The following is a 26512-nucleotide window of genomic DNA, read 5'->3' on the forward strand; positions in this document are numbered from 1 at the left end:
AAATTCTAATAAGTAATTATAAAAATATAATCTATTTATAAAAATTACATTTTATAAGTTAGATTTTTAGGAAAATATCTTTATATAAAGAAAGGCATATTTCTGTAAATTAAACTAAAAAGAATTTATGATGGGGAATTTTATAGAAGTACTGTATTGTGTCTTTAAGGTCCAAGACAGATCTGCTTCTATGCCTTACAATCAAGATCATGAACATAATGTCCAATTTTCTTCAAGGTATGTGCCTTTGATTTTTTTATTTACTATTTACTATCACATGGAAAATTAAAGCTTATTTATTTGATACTAAGTTCTATGTGAAGTCAAAACCCAACTATTAACAACATCGTCATCAACAGCCCATATTTGAATCCTAAATTGCAATGATCCATTAACTAGATCTTTCATATTTGGACATACACAATCTCAGTGTCATTTACTTTGATAATTATCTGGTAAGTTCCAAAATTTAGTAAAAGTAGCAACAATGAATTTTTGACAGTTTTCAACTATAAATTTACATAAAATATGTGTAATTTCACTTGTTTTATGTACTTCAATTAAAATTTTATTATTTACTATGTGATAAAATGTCCACATAAAATAGTCCCTAACCTCCAAAGTTAATGATACAGAATGTGTAAGCCTAAAGTGATCTATAGGGAAAATCTAATCTAAAACTCAACATTATATGAATGATAGCTTGTACCAGTCACTGTATTTCTTACACCTGTAATATTGGTGAATTTCAATAATTTTCAAATTCATGTTTCATATATTAGATATTGTGTGCAATGCATTATATTTGAAAGCTAAATTTTAATGTAGATTTTCCTTGAAAATCATACCCCCTCCAACACCAATATGTAATGGATAAAATTTAGCCTAAATTTATTCACTCAGTCATTCAGTAAATATTTATTGAGCACTGACTATATTCAAAATACTGATTAGTATGTCCAGATGGCATAGAGGTGATATAATATACTATGTATATTCCTACCTTGTTATATTTTAAAAGTCCATATATTTATGTACTTAGATTTACATTACGTGTAGATATCGTGGAAAATTCAAAAGCTAGATTAGAAACTTTCTCTTTATTTGATGAATGAGTTTTCATGGACCTTCTGACTACAAAGGAAGGGAAGACCCACTTTAGTTTTGTGTTTCTGTTTCTAATATAATGGGGTATGACTTCAATATAATATTATATAAACATTGATAATGCTTTTAAACTGAAATTTGTTAATCATGTTAAAAAAGGATTTTTAAATTTATGAATAGCAAATATATTAACTTTAATTATGGTTAATTCTATAAAATTGATTTTAGTGAAACTTGAGTCTTTCCTGAAATGTTGGGTCATAGAAAAAACTAGTCTTAAATAAGTAGCCATAGTGCTTCTTATACAAAAAATTCCAAAGCAACTGTAAAATTTAGCAATACTAGTTCCAAAAATCTTTTTAAATACTCTTTGAATTTGAATAGTAAAAACTAAAGTTTCTAGCTATGTGTTCATCCATCTGTCTCTATATCTGGAACAAGACATTAAAAATAATGTTTTCCAAGCATTTTCAATCAGGATGATAAAAGTGGAATATTGGAAAAAAAATTTCTTTTTTTTTTTTTGTATTTTTCTGAAGTTGGAAACGGGGAGGCAGTCAAACAGACTCCCACATGTGCCCGACTGGGATCCACCCGGCATGCCCACCAGGAGGTGATGCTCTGCCCATCCGGGGCATCGCTGTGTTGCAACCAGGGCCATTCTAGTGCCTGAGGCAGAGGCCATAGAGCCATCTTCAGTGCCTGGGCCAACTTTGCTCCAATGGAGCCTTGGCTGTGGGAGGGGAAGAGAGAGACAGCGAGGAAGGAGAGGGGGAGGGGTGGAGAAGCAGATGGGCACTTCTCCTGTGTGCCCTGGCTGGGAATCGAACCCGGGACTCCTGCACGCCAGGCTGACGCTCTACCACTGAGCCAACCGGACAGGGAAAAAATAATTTTCTTAATGTTTATATCATGTTGAAATCCTCACCTACATTATAAAGCTATGTTTACTGTTGTATTACCCAGGTATAATAACATTTAAATATTTACTGAAATAAACTTTAAAGGATTTTTTTTTAGAAATAAATGTGTAAACGAAACATAACTATATGGGAATATATTTCAAAAATAATTTCTTTGATTAAATAGCAGGTTTGGGGAAAATTGAAAAATATTACTCAAGCTCTACTTCTTTCCAATTTGGCATATACTCATATATTTTTATCAAAACTTATTGTTGGTCTTGATGTTGAGTTGTATATTCCATTTCTGAATGTTAGGACATGACACATACTTTTCTGTCTTTTCATTAGCGTTCCTCAGTTGTCTCTTTTGGAACAAGCTCAGAAGCCCATGGACAGCAGACAAAGGAGCTTGCAAAATCCTCAAAATTGCCCAGCAACACCAGGTGATTCAAAGCACAGTCAAAACACAGAGCTAATGATTCATAATTTATATTGTGGAAGTCAAGAAATAATTTGAGTAAGAAATTAATCAAAAGTATCAGGTGGCCAAGTAAATTAAGACAAAGAGGCCATTGGATTGGCAGTTGGGTGGTCAGCAGTGAACTATGAGAAATAGAAATAAATTTTTCTGAAGTTTCTTCTTTCAGTGGAGTAGTAGTACTAGCAATTTGTCTTGGGAAGTGGGTTTAACGTCAACTTTAGTTTCTATATGTGTGAAATATATGAGAAATATATGGGATAGAAACTTGAGGGAAGCCTCTCCAATAGGCTTAAATTTATACGCTATTTTTAGTACATGGAAATATTAGATGAAATAGTTTCAAGTATTTGCTTTATTTATCAGTTTGTTATTTCAGCTCCTGATGTAAAAGACATACCGTACCTCATAAACATTTCAAAAGGTTACAGATTGATGTTTTAATCAAAATTCATAGAATATTAATCAATAAAATCCTAGAAAATAACTTCAAAAATTGTGATATGACTTTCAAACAAGTCTTTTATTTTATGATGTGCTTTTAAGAGAGCTTAAATTATAGATTTGTGAAATATTGGGTAAACAAAGGCAAAAGTTGTGCATGGGTTAACAAAATCCTGCATTACTTACTTTTAAGCAATACAAGTAAGGTAAGCAAGGACCAAATACCTGACTGAATCTCCTAGTCATCTGTAAAAATGTAGCACATAGATTTTATTAAAATGTTGATAACTGTAAAATCAAATTTTAAAGACCTGAAATCAAAACATCATTCTTCTTAGGAGGCTCAAATAATGGCAGAATTATTTTAAACAATGGTGTCTCCTTGTGCAGGAATATTTTTTGAAAAATAAGATAAGCCTGTGTGAAGAGTAACTTTAGGAATCCCCCCCCCCCGAATCTTTCTGATTTACCTACAGTAATTTGGCTAATACTGGAAAACAACTAAAAATTTAAGGTTTGTTCATATCATTATCTTAAAATAAGAAAATTATGAATTAAGCTCCAATGCAGTCTGAACAATGGTTAGAGAGAGAAGGGGATGGATTGCATCTGTGTGGATAATAGCTAAAGTTACTTTTGGCTCAGGTAGTTTATTATTTTATTGTGTGTGCTACATAAAACATTCTAAGTCCCCATGAGACTGCATTCTTTATCATGCAGGAAAGCAGAACACCTTACTATAAATTTGCCACAAATCTCGAACACTCACCCAAACTTATTTAACCTAAATAACAAATTAAGAGCCTTAAGTGAAAATGGTTTCCTGCAGAATAAGAAACTACAAATGTTCAACAGTGCCAGAAAATGCAGACACAAATTATGCATGTTTAGTCTAATATTCTCAAAAGACACCAATGTATGCAAATACATGTTTTCTGCAGTGAAGTGCCATTAATTTCAGTATATATGCCACTGTTGTAAATAAAAGTGGGATAGTATTATTCTTTGTCAAAACTCCAGACAACTAATTAAGATAAACTGCATTTTAAGTAGAAGTATTTACATCATAAAATTGAGACATTAATTTTGATAGTAACTAGACAGATGTAGTTATCAATATTAAAACTAAAATGAAAAGTAAAAAAAAAATTATAAAGTCAACCCCTCTGGCACACTGGTCATATTTCAAATGCTCAATATGCACCTGTGTTTAGTGGTTACTGTATTAGACAGTAGAGATGCATAACACTTCTATTGCTGAAGAAAGTTCTATTACACAACACCACTATAGAAAGGCTACCAGTTTCATGAAAAGGGCTACATTTTGTCTTTTCAGTTGTTTACTTTTTGCCTGTATAGAAACACTTAAGTTTGTAACCCTGAATGGAAATCAGATGATTGTGATTACAGTCATCTCTCCTTTTGAGAGTTTTGTGTAAGCTATCATCTTCTAATCCACCGTTAAATTCTTTTCCCACTGATTACTATGGGAGGCCAGTGGTCCCACCCAATTCTTTATATTATTTTTTTAATAATTGAACTGTCTTTCAGTCTTACTGTGTAACTGTCTGTCTACCAGTCTTACTGTGTACCTTCTATACAGATAGAAATATTTAGCAAGCATTCCTTTAATTTTGAAAACAAAATAGTCACATACCTGAATAATTTTTTAACAAGTATCACCCCAAGAAATTCAATAAAAAGGTAAAAAAAAAAAAGAATAGCCATGTAGTTCTATAGACAATACACACCTTGAGCCTGTCACTGTCACTGAAAACAGAAACTAGAATCTTGGCCTCATGAGAATTTATCAGGTGATATTTTCTGAATGGAATAAGTCTACATCAGTGGTAGTCAACCTGGTCCCTACTTCCCACTCATGGGCGTTCCAGCTTTCATGGTGGGCAGTAATGGAGCAACCAAAGTGTAAATAAAAAGATAGATTTAACTATAGTAAGTTGTTTTATAAAGATTTATTCTGCCAAACTTAGCAAAAATCCGACATAAAGTACTTGTTAAGTAATTATTATTATATGCTTTAACTTGCTGTAACTCTGCTTTATAAATTTTATAAAGTAAAATTACTTCCCTACTTTATAAATCACCATTAGTGTGGAACCAGTGGGCAGTTAGAAAATTTTACCACTAACAGAGATACAAAAATGAGCAGTAGGTATAAAAAAGTTGACTACCTCTGGTCTACATGAAAAATACCAAAAGATAGAACTGATATACTATAAATATGAAGGCAATGACTGTGATCACCAACTGTTACTAATGTCTTCTTGGCATTCCACAGAATCTTCCAAGGAAGAAAGTCCAGCGACTGGGGAAAGGTCCCAGTCATCAACTCCTTATTCTACAATTGATCAGAAATTGCTGGCTGATGTCCATGTAGGTTTCCATCTTAAATCTTAATACATTTATGTCTGTTCTCTTTCATTTTCAATTTATTTTGACTTATATATTTTTATCTTTTCTTGAGAGAAAGGTTAATGTGTTAACTTTTTACATTAATCTTTCAAAGATGGATCTCCATTGCTGAGTGTGTACAAGATGAAATCTAGAAAATAAATTTTAAAACATTTAATTAATCATAAAATAATTTATTATTTTATTTTCACATTCTTGTGTCAGAACATATTCAAAAGAGGATTATAAAAAATGATAGAAGATAATCTCAAATTGAAGAGTACAGCCTAGATGCTCAAATTTTGTTTTATATCATTTCTTGGATGATCAGGCAATATGTAAAAATGAAGAAATATATTGAAAGATAAAATTCCCTCTGATTTCATACCCACGAAGTCTTCCAAATCTTTGTGCAGTGTGTTTTTAGATAATTCCATTTTACTTTTGTAATTACCCCTATTTTACTACACATACACATCCTTTTCAGGTTGTCCAATGGTTGTTTATATGACACATAACAGATGTGGATTTATGTTATTTTGCTTAAAAGTGTTTGAGTTACTTTCAGATAACCTATGCTGTGTGAAACTAGACTTGGGAAATTAACCTATCAATTTTAAGAGTTATGTGTTAATCCTAATGTCAGAGGATAAAATGAAAGGAAAAAGTGACTATATCGTCCATAGGGCATCAAATCATCTGTTCTATTTCCCAGTACCAAAACCAAATGTTTAGTCCTCAGAGGACAAGTAGGGGGTAACAAAAAAAAAGTGAGTAAACTTTTTCTTCTTTGTTCCAGAAAGTCCATTAATGATCACAGCCTGAAGTTTGAGTTTTGGCATCTCATCGTCACAAAAATGTTGCCTTTATCTACTGAGTAAACATATTTATTTCAATTGAAAATATATTTTAAAGTAGTGTCAGCTTGGAAAAGTTCCAATCTAGAACAAAATAAAAGGATATTAAAGACTATATTAGCCTTTCTTGTGCACACAGATTCCAGATAGAATTAAAGTAGGGAAACTATCACCCTTGTTTACTTGACATATGAATGGATAGACTGTAATGTACTCTCTGAAATCTTCTGGAATGATTACTTAACTCCTGCACTTTTCATTCAGCTACCTGAAGAAAATGGTGATTATGTTGAACTCTATGATGCTGGTACTGATACTGATACTGATGGTGATGATGAGGATTCTAATGATGCATATGAAGATACCTACAACCATGACAATGGCAATGATGCCTCAGATAACCAGGTTGTTCAGGCTAATGATGTCAGTGAAGACCACGATGATGATGGCAATGATGAGATTGTTGAGGACAAAGACAATAATCATGACGATGCTTCTAGTTGGCCAAGGTTAGTTTTTCTGTATTATTTTCACTATTCATGTTTTATAATTTCAAAACTATTTGCATCTTTGGTTTACTTTCAAAATTTTTTACTAAAAGAGTGAAAGAATTGTATTTGCATATTGGTAAATTTTGTGCACTATATTTTATTAGTATTCAAGTATATGTTAGGTTCTTTAATTTCATAAACAAAAAACTCATTTATTCATTTTTATGTTCATTTCCCTTTCATATAATTTATTAAGGTGACACTGGTTAACAAAATTATATAGAATTTAGGCACACATTTCCACAACATACCATCTGTACACTGTATTTTGTGTTCACCATCCCAAGCCATCTGTTAACATTAATGCTACTGAATCATCCTACTCCATAAAACTGAAATAAGTATGAAAAATGGAGTGACAAATTGAGCAGTGTGCTACTTAGTAACTATATGACAAAGCCCTAGTATTTGTGAACAAAATATCTAAATTTGCTTTAAAATGAGTAAAACTTGACTTCCATTTGTTGATTTTAGGTTGCAACTTACTAATATGGCATTATTCTCGGAATCCTAAAAACTGCTGTATCTAAATTTAGTATTCATTAAATTTTATATTTTTATAAAGTAGTTCCCCAAATTAATAATATTTAGTGAAATAGTGTTTTGGGCATGGTACCAGTTGTTTGCTATGTATATATACTTTCTTGTTCCTGCTCTAAACAGCCTGTGTGTTTTTATATGCTCATAGTTCATTTTTAAACTGCTTTCAAAAAAGATTAATTACTATAACATATTTTTACATTTTTCATAAAAATAATTAGTAAATCAGAAAAAGCTAAGAATGGTATGATTTCATACATAGGTGGGATATAAAACTTAGACTGATGGACATAGATAAAAGTGAAGTGGTCACCAGGGGGAGGAGGTGGAGATAGGACGATGGTAGGGTGTACAGAGGGACAACTATAAGGTGATGGAAAATGATTTGACTTTGGGTGATAGGTGTACAACATAATCAACAGTTCAAACGTTATAGAAATGTTTACCTGAAACCTATATACTCTTACAGATCAATATCACTTTGCTAATGTCAATTTTCTAAACAAAATTAAAAAACAATTAGCAGTGAGAGAATTGTTTCTTTATAATATTGAAATTCATATACTGGTTTGTTACATTTTAAATATTATTGGTGGATTATATGACAGAACAGATCGGATTTTTTTTCTTTTTGCCAATTAAAAAAACCTATTAAGAATTCCACTGTCAAATAAATTTCCTTTTAGAATTATATATAATAGATACATGTTAATGATGTCTCTTATGCAAAAGATCATTGAAACATTTTGTTAAGTTTGGTGTTCTTAGCAACTAGTTAAACAACTATCTTAGCTTAATGAGATCTATATTACTGAACTTCCTAGTGGGAGTAAAACAATCAATGAGATTCTGTAACAAAGCAGTCAATACACATGTTAGAAAATCAAGGCACATGTTAACATTAGCATAAATTAATATATATTGAAAAAAAGAATTATTCAAATATTATTGAGCCAAGAATATAGGCTTGATTATTCATGTGAATGTGAAGTTGCTAATGAATGAAACAGTCCATTATTTTAAAAAAATACATCTTTTTGCTACCAACCTAACATGTGTTCCTAATAAAGGATTAGAGTTCTCTTCCATCTGCCATCCAAATGCAGCTAGGGAATAGATGGTGGCTATGGTATTAATTCAGTATTTAAGAATGAAAAGACATAGAGGCATTTCTCCTCTCAATATCATATCAGTAGTATTCACATATCACATAGAGCAAAAATGTGCCTAAAGATAGTATATATGTATAGGAAGCATCCTAATTCTGTTTAATTTGCTGACTTTCAGATATGTTATTGTTGGGTCACCTTTCACCCAGTCATTAATTGAATCTCATTATCAGGTCAAGCTATGACAGAAGTGGAAACTGGAAACAAAATGGTAGAGATGGAGGTGATGGAGAAGGAACGTGCAGCAACTACGGAAGCCAGAGAACCAGTACAAGCCACAAAGGATATGCAGCCAGTGGAGACAATGCAGCTATTGAATATTATGAAGAAGATAGAGCCTATAAAGGGAACAGAAGAGGCATGGAGAGTAATGGAGGTAGGGGAGTCAGTGGAACTAATGAAGAGATTGAAGACCTTGAACTCGATGAAGGATCATATTGCTCAGACAGAGATGGTTCAGGATTGGAAAGACCAGCATCGCAGGACTTTGAACATCAACAGGAGGTAATGCACCACTTGAAAAGGCGAATGGATTCCACTCCTTGTTAGTGTGTTTCTTCATTTGATATGTCATATTTCCAGGCATTCCACATATAATTTAAACTTCTATCCCAAAGCCTTAAAGATTTTTAATTATAGCTGTAGGCAGATCTTTGATTTTTCTAATTTGGATGGTTTCTATTTACTTCCATGGACAAAAATATCTTCTTTATTGGCTTTTATTTCTTACATTGTATGTTTGGGATAATATCTGTTAACATATACATTTTTTTCTCAGTTTTTATTTTGTAAAATATATATGAATTTTTTTATTTTTCCAATTGTAAATATAAAATTCATTTAAATTAAATACATTCACAATGTTGTTCAACTATTACTACTAGTTATTTTTAGAACATTTTTGTGATAAAGACAGAGAGAGGGACAGATAGGGACAGACAGACAGGAAGGGAGAGAGATGAGAAGCATCAATTCGTTGCAGCTCCTTAGTGGCTCATTGACTGCTTTCTCATATGTGCCTTGACCAGGATGCTCCAGCAGAGTGAGTGACCCCTTGCTCAAGCCAATGAGCTTGGGCTTCAAGCCAAAGACTTTTGAGCTCAAGCCAGTAACCATGTGTTTATGTCTAGGATCCCACACTCAAGCTGATGAGCCCACGCTCAAACTGGCTGAGCCTGAGCTCAAGCCATTGACCTTGGGGTTTTAAACCTGGGTCTTCTGGATCCCAATCCGATGCTCTAACCACTGCACAATCACCTGGTCGGGCTAGAACTTTTCTTATAATCCCCCCAAACTAAACAATTAACTCTCCATCATCTCTTCCCCCATCCCTAGTAACCTTTATTCTACTTTTTTTTCTAGGTACCTTATATAAGCAGTCATCCAATATTTGTTCTTTTTTTGTCTGGCTTATTACACTTAGCATACCATTTTTAAGGTTCATTCATGTTTTTAGCATGTGTCTGAATTATTTTCCATTTTAAGGTTAAATAATTTCTCATAATATGAACATACTGAATTTTGTGTGACTAATCATTTGTACATGAACATTTGATTTAAGTTTTTTGCTATCATGAATAATACTTCTGTAAAAATTGGTATACAAGTATCTGTTTTTGGAGACACTGTTTTCAATTCTTTGTTATAATGGTATTGCTAGGTTCTGTTTCAATTTTTTAAGGAACTGTTAACGCATACAGTTAAAAATTAACAAACTGTGTTTACATAATGAATTGTCATTCAAAAAAGATTTACTGACTTTATAAATAGGTTTAAAAATATTCAGATAGCTTCACAGATGCTAGATCAATAGGAATTATCACCGAAAAGATTTTCTGGAGCACATCATATTTGAACTAATTCTTGATAAATGGAAAGTAGTTGGATATCTGCAAATGCAGGTGAGATTCCAGACAGAGGAAACATTTTGCCAGTCTATCTCCTCACCCTTTTGTCCTATCACACGAAGTGGCTTAGAAGGTGCCATAGTGTTTCATAAATTAGTGCCCTTGTGCAAGTTGTTCACTAGCCATCCTTCGTAATTCAACTCATATATCACCTTTGACATCCAGGCAGAATTATACACCCCTTCCTCTGTGCTTGCAAGAATTTTGCCCATAGTTTCATTTTCATGCTTATGACATTGTAATTTGGTTGTTTGCTTGCTCTTCAATCACACTTGATTGTGAATTCCTAAAATGCAGTAACTATGTTTAATTCATCTTTGTTTACTTTTCTATACTCACTTACCCAGTCTCAGGGCCTATCTTAGTGCTTGTTCCATGATAGAAGCATAATAATTATGGAAGAAATCAATGAAGGAAGAAAACAAAAAGACAGAAAGGAAAATCCCTAGATGCATTCCAATAGGAAAGCAGTATCAGTTGGAAAGTAGCGATGTCTGTCTCTGTCTGTCTGTCTACCTGCCTGCCTACTTACCTATCTATTTTAATTAGAGACATTTAAAAAGGATGTCCCAACATAGTTTTTATAGCATCCTTGGGTATGTCCAATTATCGCAAGGAATATTTTGACATTTACAGAGTGAATTGATCTTACTTCCATTTTAATTTATAAAAGACAGGTACCCTACCACAATTTTGTGGTTATAATGGTTATAAAAACAAGTTTCTAAGAATAGCACAACTCTTTTAATACCAAGAATACATGTTTGGACACCAAAACATTCTTATTAACAGACAGGCTTGCCAAAAACAGTTGGTAGGTTTTTCTAAAGGTTTTAGCATCTGCGTAAAATCTGTCACATTTTGTGGCTTTTATTCCTTAGTTTCTCTTCATAAGTTAATGGAAGCTAGCTAAATTTTCAGTGAAGCATGTTTACACTCTTGAGTTTGTGTTGGTTGATTTTCCATCAATAGCTTTTCAATTTCACAAAGTGAAACTAAATTTCTTACACTGGTGTTTTTAATTTTTTCAAATGGTTGTGGGGCATAGTATAGCTGAGTGTAAGCTTTGGAATCAAACAGACATAGCTCATTTTAATAGAGCAATGTATGAAAAGATAGAATTTTTTTGCTATTCATTTAGATATGCCTTCAGAAAATGGTTATTAGGGTGTCATACACACACATACACACACACAAATACTCTACCTATTATCTGACAACTACATTCTTACTAGGATATGATGCTGGTTTAGGGCAAATTGTCATTCCTTCTACCTATAATGCAGTCAAACAGACTTTGACTTCTAACTCTGGACTCCTTACTTATCTCTATGACTTTGAATACATTCTTGAACTTTGCTAAGTTTTAGTTTCTTTGTAAATGAAATGGAGATAATTATACTTACTTTATGACCCTCAATGATATATAAGTAAGATGGCTGACAAGAGTTCCTGATACATAATACAAATTCCACAAATGTTAGGTCCCCAAATTTAACAGCTAAGGACTTCAGGCTCCTTGAATTTCTTCTCTGACATCAATTATCTCAACATAGCTTATGTCTTTCTCTTCAGATAACATTGTTGAGTTCCTCTGGTAAATGTGGATTTTATAAGGGTGCAGAATTATAGATGTTAATAAATTTTGCAATTCATTTTTCAAATGACCCCTAGGCATATTATATTTCTCTCACTGTTAAGTTGCTAATAATGTCAAAATTAATTTTTCATTTTGTAGGAGTCAGTTAGTAGAAGTGAGGCCTCAAATGCCATTGCCTTAGGCACTGCACCTGCAGCATCTGTTGATGAGAATGAGAGTATGGACATATCGGAAGCATCAACAGAATCGAGTTTTTCTGCCAGCCCTTCATCTCCTTCCATCACTTCTGGGAAGGCTGCAAATGCTGAGTTTACCAGTGCCATCTGTAAGTGTGTTTAATGTAACCTCCAAATGCTGTAGTCTTTTCATATATTAACACAGTGTTTGAGCACTGGCTCATGGTCTGAAAAAAATCAAATCAATGATATTCAACTGACATATATCCAGATATGTACATACTTTTGAAATCTACACTTCACTGAGACTTTATAGCACCTAAATTTGAACTACAATTGAGAAAATGAGTTCATCATTTGGATTTTTTTGCAATGTAATCATAGTAACTTGAAGTACATTTGTATTCAAAAATGTATTATAACTGTCATGGTTTGTGTTATCTGATAGGTTAGGAGTTATAGAAATGATACCTTCATTAAACATTAAAATATAATAAAAGAAACACATTTTTTGAGGCTGGTTTTTCATTTTTGGAAACACTCACACACACATCTGGTGTGTACACTAGTAATTTTTCTCAATATCTTCTTACTTCTTGACAGTCTATTCTGGATTACTGGAAGTACCTGAGAAATTACTTAAGAAGCCCTCCGACGTAAATGTGAACCCACTATATATCTCTCCTATATGTAAAAAACCACTAATCCACATGTATGAGAAGGAATTCACTTCTGAGGTCTGCTGTGGTTCTCTGTGGGGTGAGTTTGATTTTTTAGAAGTAGGTTGTTGTTCTTTGAAGATTAAATTCTATCTAGGTAGCAAACTTGTGAAAAATCATAAGGATAAAACATTTGTTTGCTATTGCCAAATTATTATCAAGCTGATAAAATATATACTTATAGCAGTTAAATTTCTCTTTTTGATTGATTTATTTTTACTGAATGTAGTTTGATGTTTGAATTAGTGCTCCCTTTCCTTTTTATTCTGTTTCTCTTTTTAATCTGAATTAACTGAGATAGGTATAAAATTGAACTAGATTATGAGCTTTTCAAAATTGAGCTTAGTATTTCTCTTTAAGAGTATGTACAGTAAACAATATCTAATGAGATACTATAAGAAAGATTTCTGCAAGTTATTGTTTTAAAATAATCATCATGATTTGGCAAGACAGATCCGTCTATGTCTTACATAGACTGTTTTTCAGTCCTTTGTTCCAGAAGCATAAATTATAACCTCTTTGGTAATGCTGAGACAATATTTTACCACAAACCAATCTGTATCATAAATGAACAAAGGAAGGAAGGAAAGAAATCCAAAGTAAATGCCAACCTCTGATTTGCAATTTCATAGATTTTACAGAATGTATCATTGAACAAAGGACATAATTTTAAATTAAGAATAGAGCAGTACAGTAGACATTATAATTATATGGATTGAACAATTTTGGGAAAAATGTAATACTCTAAGTTTTGCTCATGTAATGTGTCCGATTATAAAAAAGCCAAGTTTACTTCATTATTATTTCAGTCAGGCAACTACCCAGTTTATGTCTAGCAACTCATTTGTATAGCTCATAATAAATTATTTTGAAAAATAAAAAAATTGCAGTAAAAAATGACTGCACTTCCTTCTACCTCTCGGATCCTCCTATGGGAGGAAAATAGAGTTTGTAAATCTGCCACTGGCCTGGGCATTCACTAGAGGACTGGTAAATAACAGAGTGGGAAACTGAAAGCAGAGACCCTCACCTTCACTCTTATACCCTCGGACACAAATATTCTCCAAATAGAGGAAAGACATTGAAGTATGCTCTTTTATATTACTTGGCTAATTTTGTCCTGTGTTTTAAGATATGGGGGAAACTACGACATTGGTTTGAAGTATATGTTGAACTTTAGTTCAATCTTCTGTTTCAATCCTATCATTCTGGTCTTTTAAAAGAGTGCTTTTATTTGAGTGACTAGAGCCAGCAAACAAATAATAGTGTAGAAATTTAAATACATAAAAGCAGGAATTAATTTTCTAGGCATTTAATTATGTAAATTTTAAAAGATTGTCATGAACAAAGAATCATTCAATTTTAAGTTGATTTACACATAATTATTCTCAAAACATTAAAGTTTTAAATTATAATTAAGAATGAGGAATCAACTGAATTAAAGTCTTTGTAGGTGCTAGACATCCTTAATGTTTAATGGTAACTTTCCAAAAGGTTGACTGATTTTTATAAAGTTTCAGACACAAGTAAAGGGTGCTAAGATTTATCTAAAGTTTTATTGGTAAAATGGCACACTAAACAGCAGCCAGTACAATATTGTCAGAAGGTATTAGCTTGTATATTTATATGTATTTCAGTGAAATATGTCCTGTTGGTAGATATTCCACTGTTACATAGAATGAGGCTAACATTAGCCTAAAATGATAAATCACCTTTACATAAATCAGAACACTGGAGTAGCAAAAACACTAATATAAATAAATTCCAAAAATGTAATCTAAGCTAATATAGAACTTTTCTTTTTACATACAAACAGGAGTGAATTTGCTGTTGGGAACCCGATCTAATCTGTACCTTATGGACAGAAGCGGAAAGGCAGATATTACAAAACTTATAAAGCGAAGACCATTTCGTCAGATTCAAGTTGTAGAGCCACTCAATTTGCTGATTACCATCTCCGGTTTGTTTAAGAACTAAAATTAGCTTAGTAATTAAACAGATTAATTAGGTTGCAAACTGGGCTAAAGATTTTCTCAGGAGAAAGTGTTCACAGGAAAGCACTTTAAATATTACATTTAATTGGGACACCAGACTTTCTAACTAGTTTTTTCTTACCTATTTGCAATCTAAAGTAACTTCTGACACTTCTCTGATATCTAAACATTTGACTGTAATACACCAAATCCAAGTCAGTGATAAGAAAAGCCACACTGTCTGCATTTCTTCCAGTCTTTTCTGAGTAGCCACCTATTACTTCACAACTCACAGTTGTATCTACCCATGCACATATGACCACACAAACATCCACTATGTACCTTTCTTGTGATGTATTCAAAGCAACAAAGAATGAAGTAAATAATTAGAAAAGAATCAGACTGTGTTGTCCCTGGCACAAATTTATAAGGGCTTACAGATAGTGTTAGTAACAAGAATGGATTCCCTAAGACCTTTTCACCCTCCCCATATAGTAGTTGAATTTCTTAGCTTTGGTAAGTCTGAACCTGAACCTTTGAATATGAGAGAGTAAGTAAATGGATGTTAGTAATGATTGTTTTGTTAAATAGTAATGAAAGCTCTAGAATTAAATCTAATTATCTGCCAAAGATGGCAAATGAAAGGACAGACAAATTTTAAGAAATGGTTTGAATCTAGAATAAAATGATGCAAATCACAGTCATTTATATATATTTGTATGTTTCCTGTCTATACCTAATAGCCATATTGAACATCAGTGAATGATTACATGTATCCCTAAATATGATTAATTTTGCTTTAAGTTTTAGTAAGAGAAGAGAATCCTCTCTAGATATGCTAAAGCTTCACATTTTTTAAAAAAAATCATATTTCACAGTCATCCATTTACAATTGCTTGTGGTATATAGAAGCAACATTTAGTTTTGAAAATATCTGGGTGTCTGGATAATAGCATTCTTTACTTTTCACCCAGCTTTCTCTAACCCAAATGTGCCATTTTTTATGCTTAACGTTCTCTCAAATATGAATTATTTTTGCATCAAATAGTACTGGGAACATCAGTGTAGAAAGATGCTTAATCCTTTAGAGCACAAGTTGTTGTGGGGTTTTTTTACTATTTAAGAATAGATGGCCCTGGCCGGTTGGCTCAGCGGTAGAGCGTTGGCCTGGCGTGCGGGGGACCCGGGTTTGATTCCCGGCCAGGGCACATAGGAGAAGCGCCCATTTGCTTCTCCACCCCCCCTCCTTCCTCTCTGTCTCTCTCTCTTCCCCTCCCGCAGCCAAGGCTTCATTGAGCAAAGATGGCCTGGGTGCTGGGGATGGCTCCTTGGCCTCTGCCCCAGGTGCTAGAGTGGCTCTGGTCGTGGCAGAGCAACGCCCAGGAGGGGCAGAGCATCGCCCCCTGGTGGGCAGAGCATCACCCCTGGTGGGCGTGCCGGGTGGATCCCGGTAGGACGCATGCGGGAGTCTGTCTGACTGTCTATCCCCGTTTCCAGCTTCAAAGAAAAAAAAAAAAAGAATAGAATAGCAATAGACATAGATGTCTAAATTCTAACACTGTTTTTAAAAGTATCATGTAAAATATAAATTTAATATTTATTGCATAGGTAAAAATCATATTATTTGGTCCAGAAATCTTGTAATCATAAACCCTAAAAATAATATAAATTCACTATATGTAAAAAAGTTATGTGTAGTTTTAATGGCCCGTTTTTCCTAAAGGAATTGTAAAATTTTGATAGGAATTTACAATTAAAAAATTAACATTGAAAATAAACTGAGTTGAGAGAAAATAATAATAAAACCATTCAACTAATTTGTAAGGATATTGAAATGAAAGAGCACAAAGAAATTCACCCCACTGTTCCTGAATGCTTAACAGTCAATGGAGTAGACATCCCTCTCATACATATGCAATGCCAAGGACAGCTTCTGGGTCTCTAAATCCTAGAAGGGTCATGATTTAAATAAAATCCAAGGTACAAATGAATGGATAGTAATTTTTTTGCCTGCACAGTGCCAGTCTCAACCTATCCCAAAGAAGTAGTCTACATTCACTCCAGACAGGCATATAGGTAGCTGGTAGATACTTTGACTATCTTTTGGAAGCAAGAAACATTGCTATCACATTTCTAAACTCTGAAGTTAAGACTGATACAATGTAGTTTTTAAAAGTGATTTTTACCTTAACAGAAACATTTGGTTACAAAGGAAAAAGCCTTTAGTTTTGTTCTTCTAATTTTTATATGAAAAAAATTAGATTGAAACACTGTATCATTTTGTTTTAAACTATCAGGCCATAAAAACAGACTTAGGGTGTATCATTTGACCTGGCTGAGGAACAAGATTTTGAATGATGATCCAGAAAGTAAAAGAAGACAAGAAGAAATGCTAAAGACAGAGGAAGCCTGCAAAGCTATTGATAAGTTGACAGGCTGTGAACACTTCAGTGTTCGTAAGTCCCATTTCATATTTTTTATTGGGATACAAATTTGCCTCCCTTCACTTGGTGAGGTACGTTATTATGAAAGGGAGAATAAGGGAAAAAAGACAAAACTTCGTATACAAATATAATAGAACTTCATTACAGTATCATCCAGGTCTTCTATCCCACAGTGATGGCTATTATTGAGAAAATATTGACTAAAATAACTTTTGAAGTTAAATTTGGTTTAGTTGCACCTTTCTTCCATTCCCAGTCATGCTAATCAGTCCAGATACACTGATATTATTTTCCTGTTTCTATATAACTTCAACTATTAAATGCTTTGATGTATCATCAATAACACCCAAGGTGATTTATATGACATTCCTTGAAACAGCAATAAAATAGAATCACATAATAATTCCTTTTATTTTTAATTGCAAATCTCTCTTAATACTGATCAGGAAACTTGACAATGATTCAAAAGGAAAATTCTCCTGTGACCTGCTGGCTCTTGTTCCACTGTCAAGATTCATAAATATAACTGATAAATATTTCCTGTCTGATTAGAGTGTTTTCACATCCCCTGCCTCTTCACAACCATCCACTGTGAAATGAAGTAACAACTCCAGGGCCTCAAAATCCTGCTCTTATCTGTAAATAACTTGGAAGAATGTTACCCCTTCTGTTCTGTTTCTGAAGCAAATTTTTTCTACTCTCAGCCTCCATTTTCTGTTTTCCTCCTCATTAATTGCCCCTTCAGGCAGAACCAGTGACATAGGTAAGAGATAGCTGGAATCACATAATTTGAGTTGCATCAGGGTATTCTTATCCTGACTGACCATTTCTGTTCTGTATATAAAGAGGCTTTCCCAGGATAGATCTTCCTTTATGTTTACAGATGTATACAAATACCACTGGAGAGAGAAATGAGTACCCAAATAAGGCACTAGATAAATACATTATTTTCTCCTAGTATCATGTGTCACTACTTTCCTTCAAATCATATTACGTAAATTTGGTAGCCTAAGGTGAAAGATATCCCCAGATGTTAATTCAGGAGTTAATATAGCAGAACTCATTTCTACCAAATTATAAATATTTTAGTTCAATAAAAGAGAATTTATGAATTTATCTAACTATCTTACAAATCTGTGCTTTTGGTAGGCAGAAGGACTAAGTCTAGTTTTCCTAGCTGACCTCATTCCAACCCATCCCAGCTCTCATAACAAAAATTTTTGTCCTATTGACAGAACAGTAGAATTTTTTGCTTGTTGGGGGTTTATTAATCTTATTTATTTTACCACCTTGGGAAAAGTGTAAAAGCAAAAGAATGTGTGTGTATCCTTGTGTGTGTGTGAGAGAGAGAGAGATTGAGAAAGAAAGAGAGAGAGACCTTATACAGAATGGAACAAAATTACAATTACAATTGTGAGTATATGAAACACAAAATGTATTCTTGCATTATTATTTGTTAATTACTGTATTATTTTCCAAAAGAACAACTGTAAACCTATTTTTATCCAACCCTATATATTGGTCACAGATAAAGTATGATAAAGTATGGCTAGAAAGAACAGAAGCAATGTCACTACCAAGTAAGAAATTTTAGCACAAAGTGTAAATCTAGCAGGTAGGTAACATATCCCATAGAAACCAAAGGTCTAGATAAGAATGAGCATATGTTTTTTCTATATTTCTCTCTTTAAAAAAAAACTCTATGTAAAAAAAATAATTTACATACCATAAAATGTACCAATTTAAAAGTATACAATTCAATGGTTTTTAATATGTTTAGAGAGTTGTGTAACTATCACCACAATCTGATTTTCATCATCGCTCCCCCAAAATCCCATTAGCAATCATTCTTCATTCAATCCCTCTTACATTCACATTATTCTCCTCACAATCCAAGATAATGTCAATTAATGGTTTTGCCTCCATTTCCATGCCAACAGGAATCCCCAATTTGGGGTGCAGTGAAGAAGGAAACTTTATTACTGCAAACAGCTCAACTGTGATAGAGCACGGCTAACACAGCTGTGAAACACAGCTCAATAACGTTATACCTCAATTATAAAGCTCCATGGCTGCGAGGAGGCCCTGAGACTAGGCATCCCTGGAGCAATGTAGGCCTGGGGCGAGATCCCTCTCAGGCTGGACAGATCTGCTCTGCTCTGGTCTGCTCTATCCACTCTGGCCTGGCCTTCTGTGTCTCAGCTCCCTCAAGGGAAATGCAGCCTTTAGCCTTAGATGGAAAGTGTGCTCTCCAAGGGAGCTGATGACAGAAGTCTCCATACCTGGTCCCTGATTGGCCAATTATCATGCAAATTAGGACTCAAAATCCTAGCAGTTTGATTGGTCCAAAAGGCACTGTACTGATTACTCAGATGGAGCCACTCTGATTCAGCAGTGAAAATGCTAATGGGGGCTATAGCTGTGTAGCTCCAATTGGACAGGGAGGGCAAGCCTCAGTCCTATGGATTGAAATAGGATTCCAGGAACTCTATTAAAAGAACTAGCTAAGATGTCAGGAACACAGTTCAGGCAGGCAGTTCAGCGTAGGCTTCTCCCTGAAGAGTAGTTTGCATGAGAGACCTTTGTTTAGAAGAACCTGCTAGGCTCTGATATTAATGTTGAGCCCAGTTAGCCACCAGAAGCCCTTCTTAGTTGGCATCTTCTTTCTCCGTGTCCACAGAAGCTACTGATCTACTTTCTTTTGCTATAAAATTTTCCCAAAACAATTTATTAAATGCAATTATACATTATGTGGCCTTTTATGAAAGGCTTCTGTCACTTATATTTTTAGGGTCCATCCATTCTGGGTTTTTTTTTTTCTGTTTAATCTTTTATTCAGTATATTTCAATTCAGGAAACATCTATTTTGTTTTCTGCATTCAAAGCTTTAGCATTCCATTTGGGAACATTGCCACTTATTATGACTTATTTTTATCTTTTTAAAGTCATTTTTTGGTATTGCTCACCTTTTAGCGTGCATTCTGTAGCCTATGCAGTATCTATCAGTACTTCTTTTTTTTTTATTGCTGAACGGTATTACCCTTTATAGATATATCACCTTCTGTTTATCCGATTTTTTATATACCATTGTTTATACATTTGCACTTTCCACTTTCTGACGATTTGGGGTAATGCTGGTATGAATATTTCCATCATTGTACACAGAAATGCATAGTTTCATTGTTTCCTCTTGGATTGTACTTCTGGTTTGTCAAAGTCGCTGCACTATTTTGTATTCCCTGAAGTATAGAGGTTTTGTTTCTTTTTTCATTCTTGTTAACACCTGCAGTCTGTCTTTTGATTCTGCCTTTCAGTGAGTGTAATGCTGCATCTCTTTATAGTATTTATTTGTATTTTCTTGATAGCTAATGTTATTGAGCTTATTTTTAAGTGGTTACTGGTCATTTGTATATTATCATAAGGTTATTTGTCTTTTTGTTGCTGAGTTGTAAGCAACTTTTTTTGGGGGGGGGGTTGTATTTTTCCGAAGCCAGAAATCGGGAGGCAGTTAGACTCCCGCACGCGTCCGACCAGGATCCACCTGGCATGCCCACCAGGGGGCGATGTTCTGCCCTTCTGGGGCGTTGCTCTGCCATAATCAGAGCCATTCTAGCGCCTGAGGCAGAGGCCACAGAGCCATCCCCAGCGGGCGGGCAAACCTTGCTTCATGGAGCCTTGGCTGCGGGAGGGGAACAGAGAGACAGAGAGGAAGGAGAGGGGGAGGGGTGGAGAAGCAGATGGGCACTTCTCCTGTGTGCCTTGGCTGGGAATCGAACCTGGGACTCCTGCACGCCAGGCCGACGCTCTACCACTGAGCCAACAGGCCAGGGCTAAGCAACTTTTTTATATATTCTGTAAAGTGGACTCTTGTCAGGTAAATGATTTGCAAAGATATCCTTCCACTCCATAGGTTGTCTTCACTTCCTTGAAAGTGTCCTTTAAGCACAGAAGTTTCCATTTTGATAAAACCCAATTTATCTACTTTTTTCCTTTGTTGTTTATGCCTTTGATATTATATGTAAAAACCTATTGCCATGAAGATTTATTTTATAATTACTTCTAAGATTTTATAACTTTAACTCTTACATTTAGGTCTTTAATTGGTTTTGAGTTAATTTTTATATACAGTGTGGGGCAAAGTTAGATTTACAGCTGTATGTGAAACACAGTTTATTCTTGTATTATTATGTATTAGTTATTGTATTATTTTATAGCCAAAAGACTGTAAACTTACTTTTGCTCCACCATGGTATAAGACAGAGGGTCCAATTGCACTCTTTTGAATGTGGATATTCAGTCATACCGTACCATTTATTGAAGAGACTATTCTTTCACTGTTGAATGGTCTTCACATTACTGACCATAGATGTAGGTGTTTATTTGTAGACTCCTAATAATACTCCATTGATCTATATGCATATGCTTACATAATCACTACTCAATTTTGATTAGTGTAGCTTGTAGTAAGTTTTGAAACTGTGAAGTGTGAGTTCTCAAACTTTGTTTTTCTTTTCTAAGATTATTTTTGGCTATGTAGGTTTTCTTTCAACTCCATGTGAATTTTAAAACCAGCATCTACATTTCTACCTAGAAAGTCATTGGGATTTCAAGACAGATTGTATTGAATCTGTAGATCACTTTGGATAGTACTGCACTCTTAACAATGCTAAGTCTACCCATCCATGAACAAAGGAAGTCTTTTGATTTATTTAGGTTTTCTTTCATTTCTTTGAGCAATGGTTTGTAGTGTGCAATTTAGAGTTCTTTTAAAAGCTAATGCTTGCACTCCATTAAACTACACAGTATTTTTGTTGCTTTTTGAGGGGGGGCATCAAACAGTAACCAAATAACTTTTCTAAAAATATTTGATCCATGATCTTACATTATGGTTTTGACATTTTTAATAACAAATAAAAATAGATGAGTGTTCTTGTTAACTCTGTAGCATTGTTACCTCTTTGTGTTTTGTCATTGTAGTCCAACATGAAGAAACAACATATATTGCAGTTGCTTTGAAATCATCGATTCACCTTTATGCCTGGGCACCAAAGTCCTTTGATGAAAGCACTGCTATTAAAGTGAGTAGTTTCTTATTTCTTTTGAATTTTTTTTATTTTGAAATATTTTAAACAGAAAATATTTTGTAGCAGAAATATATACCATTCTTCTAAAGTTATTTTAATTTGACTATACCTTGCCAATCATTATTATTTAACCTTTTTCTTTTCAATAATTCACAGGCAGCACAGCAAGGGAAAGTGTGAGGGAAATCCCTGACCTCTTCCCTTATAGGGAAGCTCCTCACTCCCAATTACTATATTCAACATAAAGTACTTGCTCTTCTAGAGCCCCGACACAGGCTTTGAATGACACCTCAATGACAGGAAGCTAATAAAGTCCCTGTTTAATCTTAATGGGGGGTGGAGAGCAAAGGGAAGGTAAGGAAAGGTGTGAAAATGGTACAGGGCATCACCCAATGGTAGAAGGATGAAGGAAGAGAAAGTCTTTAATTAGATGGTGATGGGGAGGAAAAAGTGGGTCTATATGCCTTCCAAGCTGAAACTCTAAATACATTTCTCTCTAGAAGCATTGCAAAGAATGGTGGTTAGGCTTATTTGAATTACCAGTACTATTTCTATATGTATATGGTTTAATTGAACTTCTATGGATCAGCCTCTTAAGGTAACCATTTGGCATCCCAAACAATTAAGTTTCTGATGAATTTTTAATCATATTTTATAAACCGAGGACTCTTCTTAGCTGTATTATCTTTTCATAATGCTCCAGAATTCCACATAAATAGAATTATTTTTACTCATCCCTTAGTAATGAGAACTGATTAATAAACTTACAGCAGTATATAGAGTCTTAATCTGGGGTATGCATTAGAATCATCTGGAGCATTTGTTAAAAGTTAAGATCTCAGACCCAACCCCAGGCCAATTAGGACTAGAGTGGGGCCTGAAAATTTATGTATTTAAAAAATATTCCAGTTAATTTTGAGTAAGTTGTTCATCTACAAATTTTTACAAAGTGCTGATAATGTTACATCATCATAGACCTCAACAAGGTATTTATGAAATACTTTTGTATCTTAGATCTGGATCTCTTTGCATGGTATATTTTGTAGGCCAAAATATCACATGTATATGATAAAGATAAGGTAATTTTTATTATTGCCCCTCAATGTCTATTTGCATGTAAATATGTTCTCTTATAAATAACATAGTATACTATACTGACAGTGTGGGCTTACCCTGACAAAATTACATCCTTGATCTGATCTCCCTAATTTGGGCCTTGGGTCAGCTGTCAGTATTTGGATGTGGGTTTGTTCTTGGGTGTCTGCTGATTGGTCAGAGCTGCCTGGTATGGGGCTGGAAAGCAAAGAAGATAAATACCAACAGTCTGTCTAGCCTGACACATAGTCTCTGGTTCAAGTACTTACTCCAGTTCTTGAATCACACCTCATCACTACAGTATGGTGAATCTTGTGATGCCCAGTACTCCACTGTGACATGAACTTGGTAATGAATATTGTTTGGCTTTTTTTTATCCTTGAACTAAGAACCGCAGGAGCCTAGAGTACATCCAGTCTATGGTAGGTTAACATGTATGGCCTTTTTCATTCCCTACCAAGTATGCATTGATCAATCAGCAGATTCCAAAGGAGACTACATGTCCTATGAAGCCTATATACGAATACTGGCAAAAATACAGGCAGCTGATCCAGCGAACCGTTTTAAGAGACCAGATGAGCTCCTTCATTTGCTGAAGCTCAAGGCAAGAAATTTAAAGACATCAAACGCAAGGCAGGGTCACACAAGGCTCTTAGGCTTATCAGAGATTTGACCTTTAAGGAAAACTCAATATTTAAGACCTAAAGATAATTATTTCCTTATTGTAGTACCAACCTTAATGAAAGTTGCAATACATAGGGCTCTAAATACATTATGTAATTTTTGACAATCACCTGGGTTTTATAAAACTGTTAAGCAAAGGGCAGGAGACTTTTTGCATTAGAGTGTCAATTTTGGCCTTTGGGCCATATTTGGTTTTATATCTACAGGTATTTGCAACACTTGGTCATAAGCCAGTGACTGTTGACCTGGCTATTGGTTCTGAAAAAAGACTAAAGATTTTCTTCAGCTCAGCAGATGGATATCACATCATTGATGCAGAATCTGAGGTCATGTCTGATGTGACCCTGCCAAATAACGTAAGATCCTTTGAAATTATTTTTTATCACAATTTCAGTTATCCACAACTATCAAAACCCTTAAAGATTTAAATAAATGATTATCAATATTTATACTGGAACTGAAAAATAAAAGGTAACTATACAGTGCCAGAAAGTAGTAATAGGTAAACAAAAACTCACGGATAGTTTCCTTAGTCCAGACAACTGAGTCTGTTCTGCAGACAAATAGATTTTGTCTGGCAAGTTGGGGTTTTTTTGTTGTTGTTTGTTTGTTTTTTAATAAAAAAATCAAGACTTCTATTGATAAACCAACAGATCTGACAACATCAGGTCCACATTACTTTCTAACCATTATCAACTGAAACTGATCTGTGCCTGTCTCCTTCTAGATAGAATATATGTTGTACATTCTCTATTCATTCATCTTGATGTATTTACAATAACTGGCACTGATAGGCATATTAGTTTACAGTCCTTACTTTAGTCCTTCAGAATGCCATAATGCATTAACAGATTCTTTAAAAATACACCACCAATATTGTAACATTACTATATATTTCTCTCTTCTTTATCCAGAATATAGTACTTTAACTGTGATATATAGAAAATTATATAGAGAATTATTATAGGCCCTGACTGGTTTGCTCAGTGGATAAAGCATTAGCTAAGCATACGGATATCTTGGGTTTGTCTGCTGATCAGGGCACATAGGAGAAGCAAACATCTGCTTTACTCCCCCTCCATCTTCCCCTTTTCTCCCTCTTCCCTTCCCACCATCAGTGGCTTGATTGGTTCAAGCACCAGCTTCTGTGCTGAGGGTAGCCTGGTTGACTTGAGCATCAGCCCCACACAGGGGTTTCCAGTGGATCCATGTCAGGTCATATGTGAGAGTCTGTCTCACTAACTCCCCTCCTCTCACTTAAAATGAATATTATTAAATGTTTTCTTATAGTGACAATTATAGTTAAAATTTCCAAAGGGTTCAGCATTTAAAAAGCTAATTCACCTCAACTCTTAAATAATTGTAAATAATGAAAATATGACACATCCAAAAAATGGGGAGTTGTAAAAATACTATACACATAATTTATATTAAAATTTGGAACACATGATACCCTTCTCACACAACAAACACCATACCAAATATAATTCTGCTGTGTCTCAGATTTGTTGGTGACAATATTTGTCCCATTGAAAATTATAATTAAAAGGAAGGGCTAGTCAACAAATCTGCTTTCTTAATTCCCCAACTTGTAAACAACTAAAATTTTAGCAGCTTAGCATCATACAAAAGTCCAAGAGAAGGCTTTTTATACTTTTAAATCACTGTAGTAATGTGATATTTTGCATAACTTTCAGTATTATTTCATACATCTCTGACAAATTACATAGAGAAATTGTCAGATCATTAATGGAGACATTTTTGTAAGATCATAAGTGGAGTTTTTTTTTTTAAGTTTGGTCATATTAACAAAATAATTAACTGATCACTCAGTTGTCACATATGATTACATAGAAATCACCCTGTTTATAATGTGGAAAATACTAAACCAAGCCATGCTAAAGCTGCTTACTATGAGTTCAAGTTCATTTTAATATATTATAGTACTATTCAGTTGGAATATCTCCCATAACTTTATGCATCTTATTTTTAAATGTCATGTCATATAGCTTTATTCTGAAACTAGGCAGCATTGAATATGGCAGCACTGGTCCACGTTTACACTTCCTTCAAAGGCGTTCAAGGTGATTAAACCCTGCATTCCACTTGACTCTTAAGCAAGGAAATTTATTTCCTTTTGAAGCAACCAGATAATTATTGTGGAAGCAAGGAGAGAAGATGGGTTTGTTAAAAAAAATCTGACCTCATTAGGATACATTAAAAAATAGTATTTTTAGCTAAACACCCTAGTGTCTCGACCCACTAAATGAGAAAGGACTCTAATAAAAGGGGATAAAGAGTGTCTTCTGAAACAACGTGTACTAAAAATAATATTTTTTCAAGAGTGCTCGATCACAAAAGCTGTAA

The 26512-nt window shown here is 34.1% G+C and overlaps 1 protein-coding gene across 3 annotated transcripts in view; it reads left to right on the forward strand.

Annotated features, from left to right (window-relative positions):
* NRK (Nik related kinase) overlaps positions 1 to 26512 on the forward strand; it is a 180625-nt gene that overhangs the window by 144487 nt on the left and 9626 nt on the right. For 2 of the 3 annotated variants that reach the window (XM_066249843.1, XM_066249844.1), the window contains exons 15-25: positions 170 to 237; positions 2361 to 2455; positions 5234 to 5328; positions 6468 to 6712; positions 8637 to 8967; positions 12109 to 12295; positions 12750 to 12905; positions 14682 to 14825; positions 17136 to 17294; positions 22260 to 22360; positions 24352 to 24501. In XM_066249843.1, coding sequence (XP_066105940.1) covers positions 170 to 237; positions 2361 to 2455; positions 5234 to 5328; positions 6468 to 6712; positions 8637 to 8967; positions 12109 to 12295; positions 12750 to 12905; positions 14682 to 14825; positions 17136 to 17294; positions 22260 to 22360; positions 24352 to 24501 — 1731 coding nt within the window. The remainder of the gene's footprint in view (positions 1 to 169; positions 238 to 2360; positions 2456 to 5233; positions 5329 to 6467; positions 6713 to 8636; positions 8968 to 12108; positions 12296 to 12749; positions 12906 to 14681; positions 14826 to 17135; positions 17295 to 22259; positions 22361 to 24351; positions 24502 to 26512) is intronic. The other variant, XM_066249845.1, reaches the window with a different exon arrangement.

The sequence above is a fragment of the Saccopteryx bilineata genome, chromosome X (assembly GCF_036850765.1).
Source record: "Saccopteryx bilineata isolate mSacBil1 chromosome X, mSacBil1_pri_phased_curated, whole genome shotgun sequence".
Taxonomy (NCBI): domain Eukaryota; kingdom Metazoa; phylum Chordata; class Mammalia; order Chiroptera; family Emballonuridae; genus Saccopteryx; species Saccopteryx bilineata.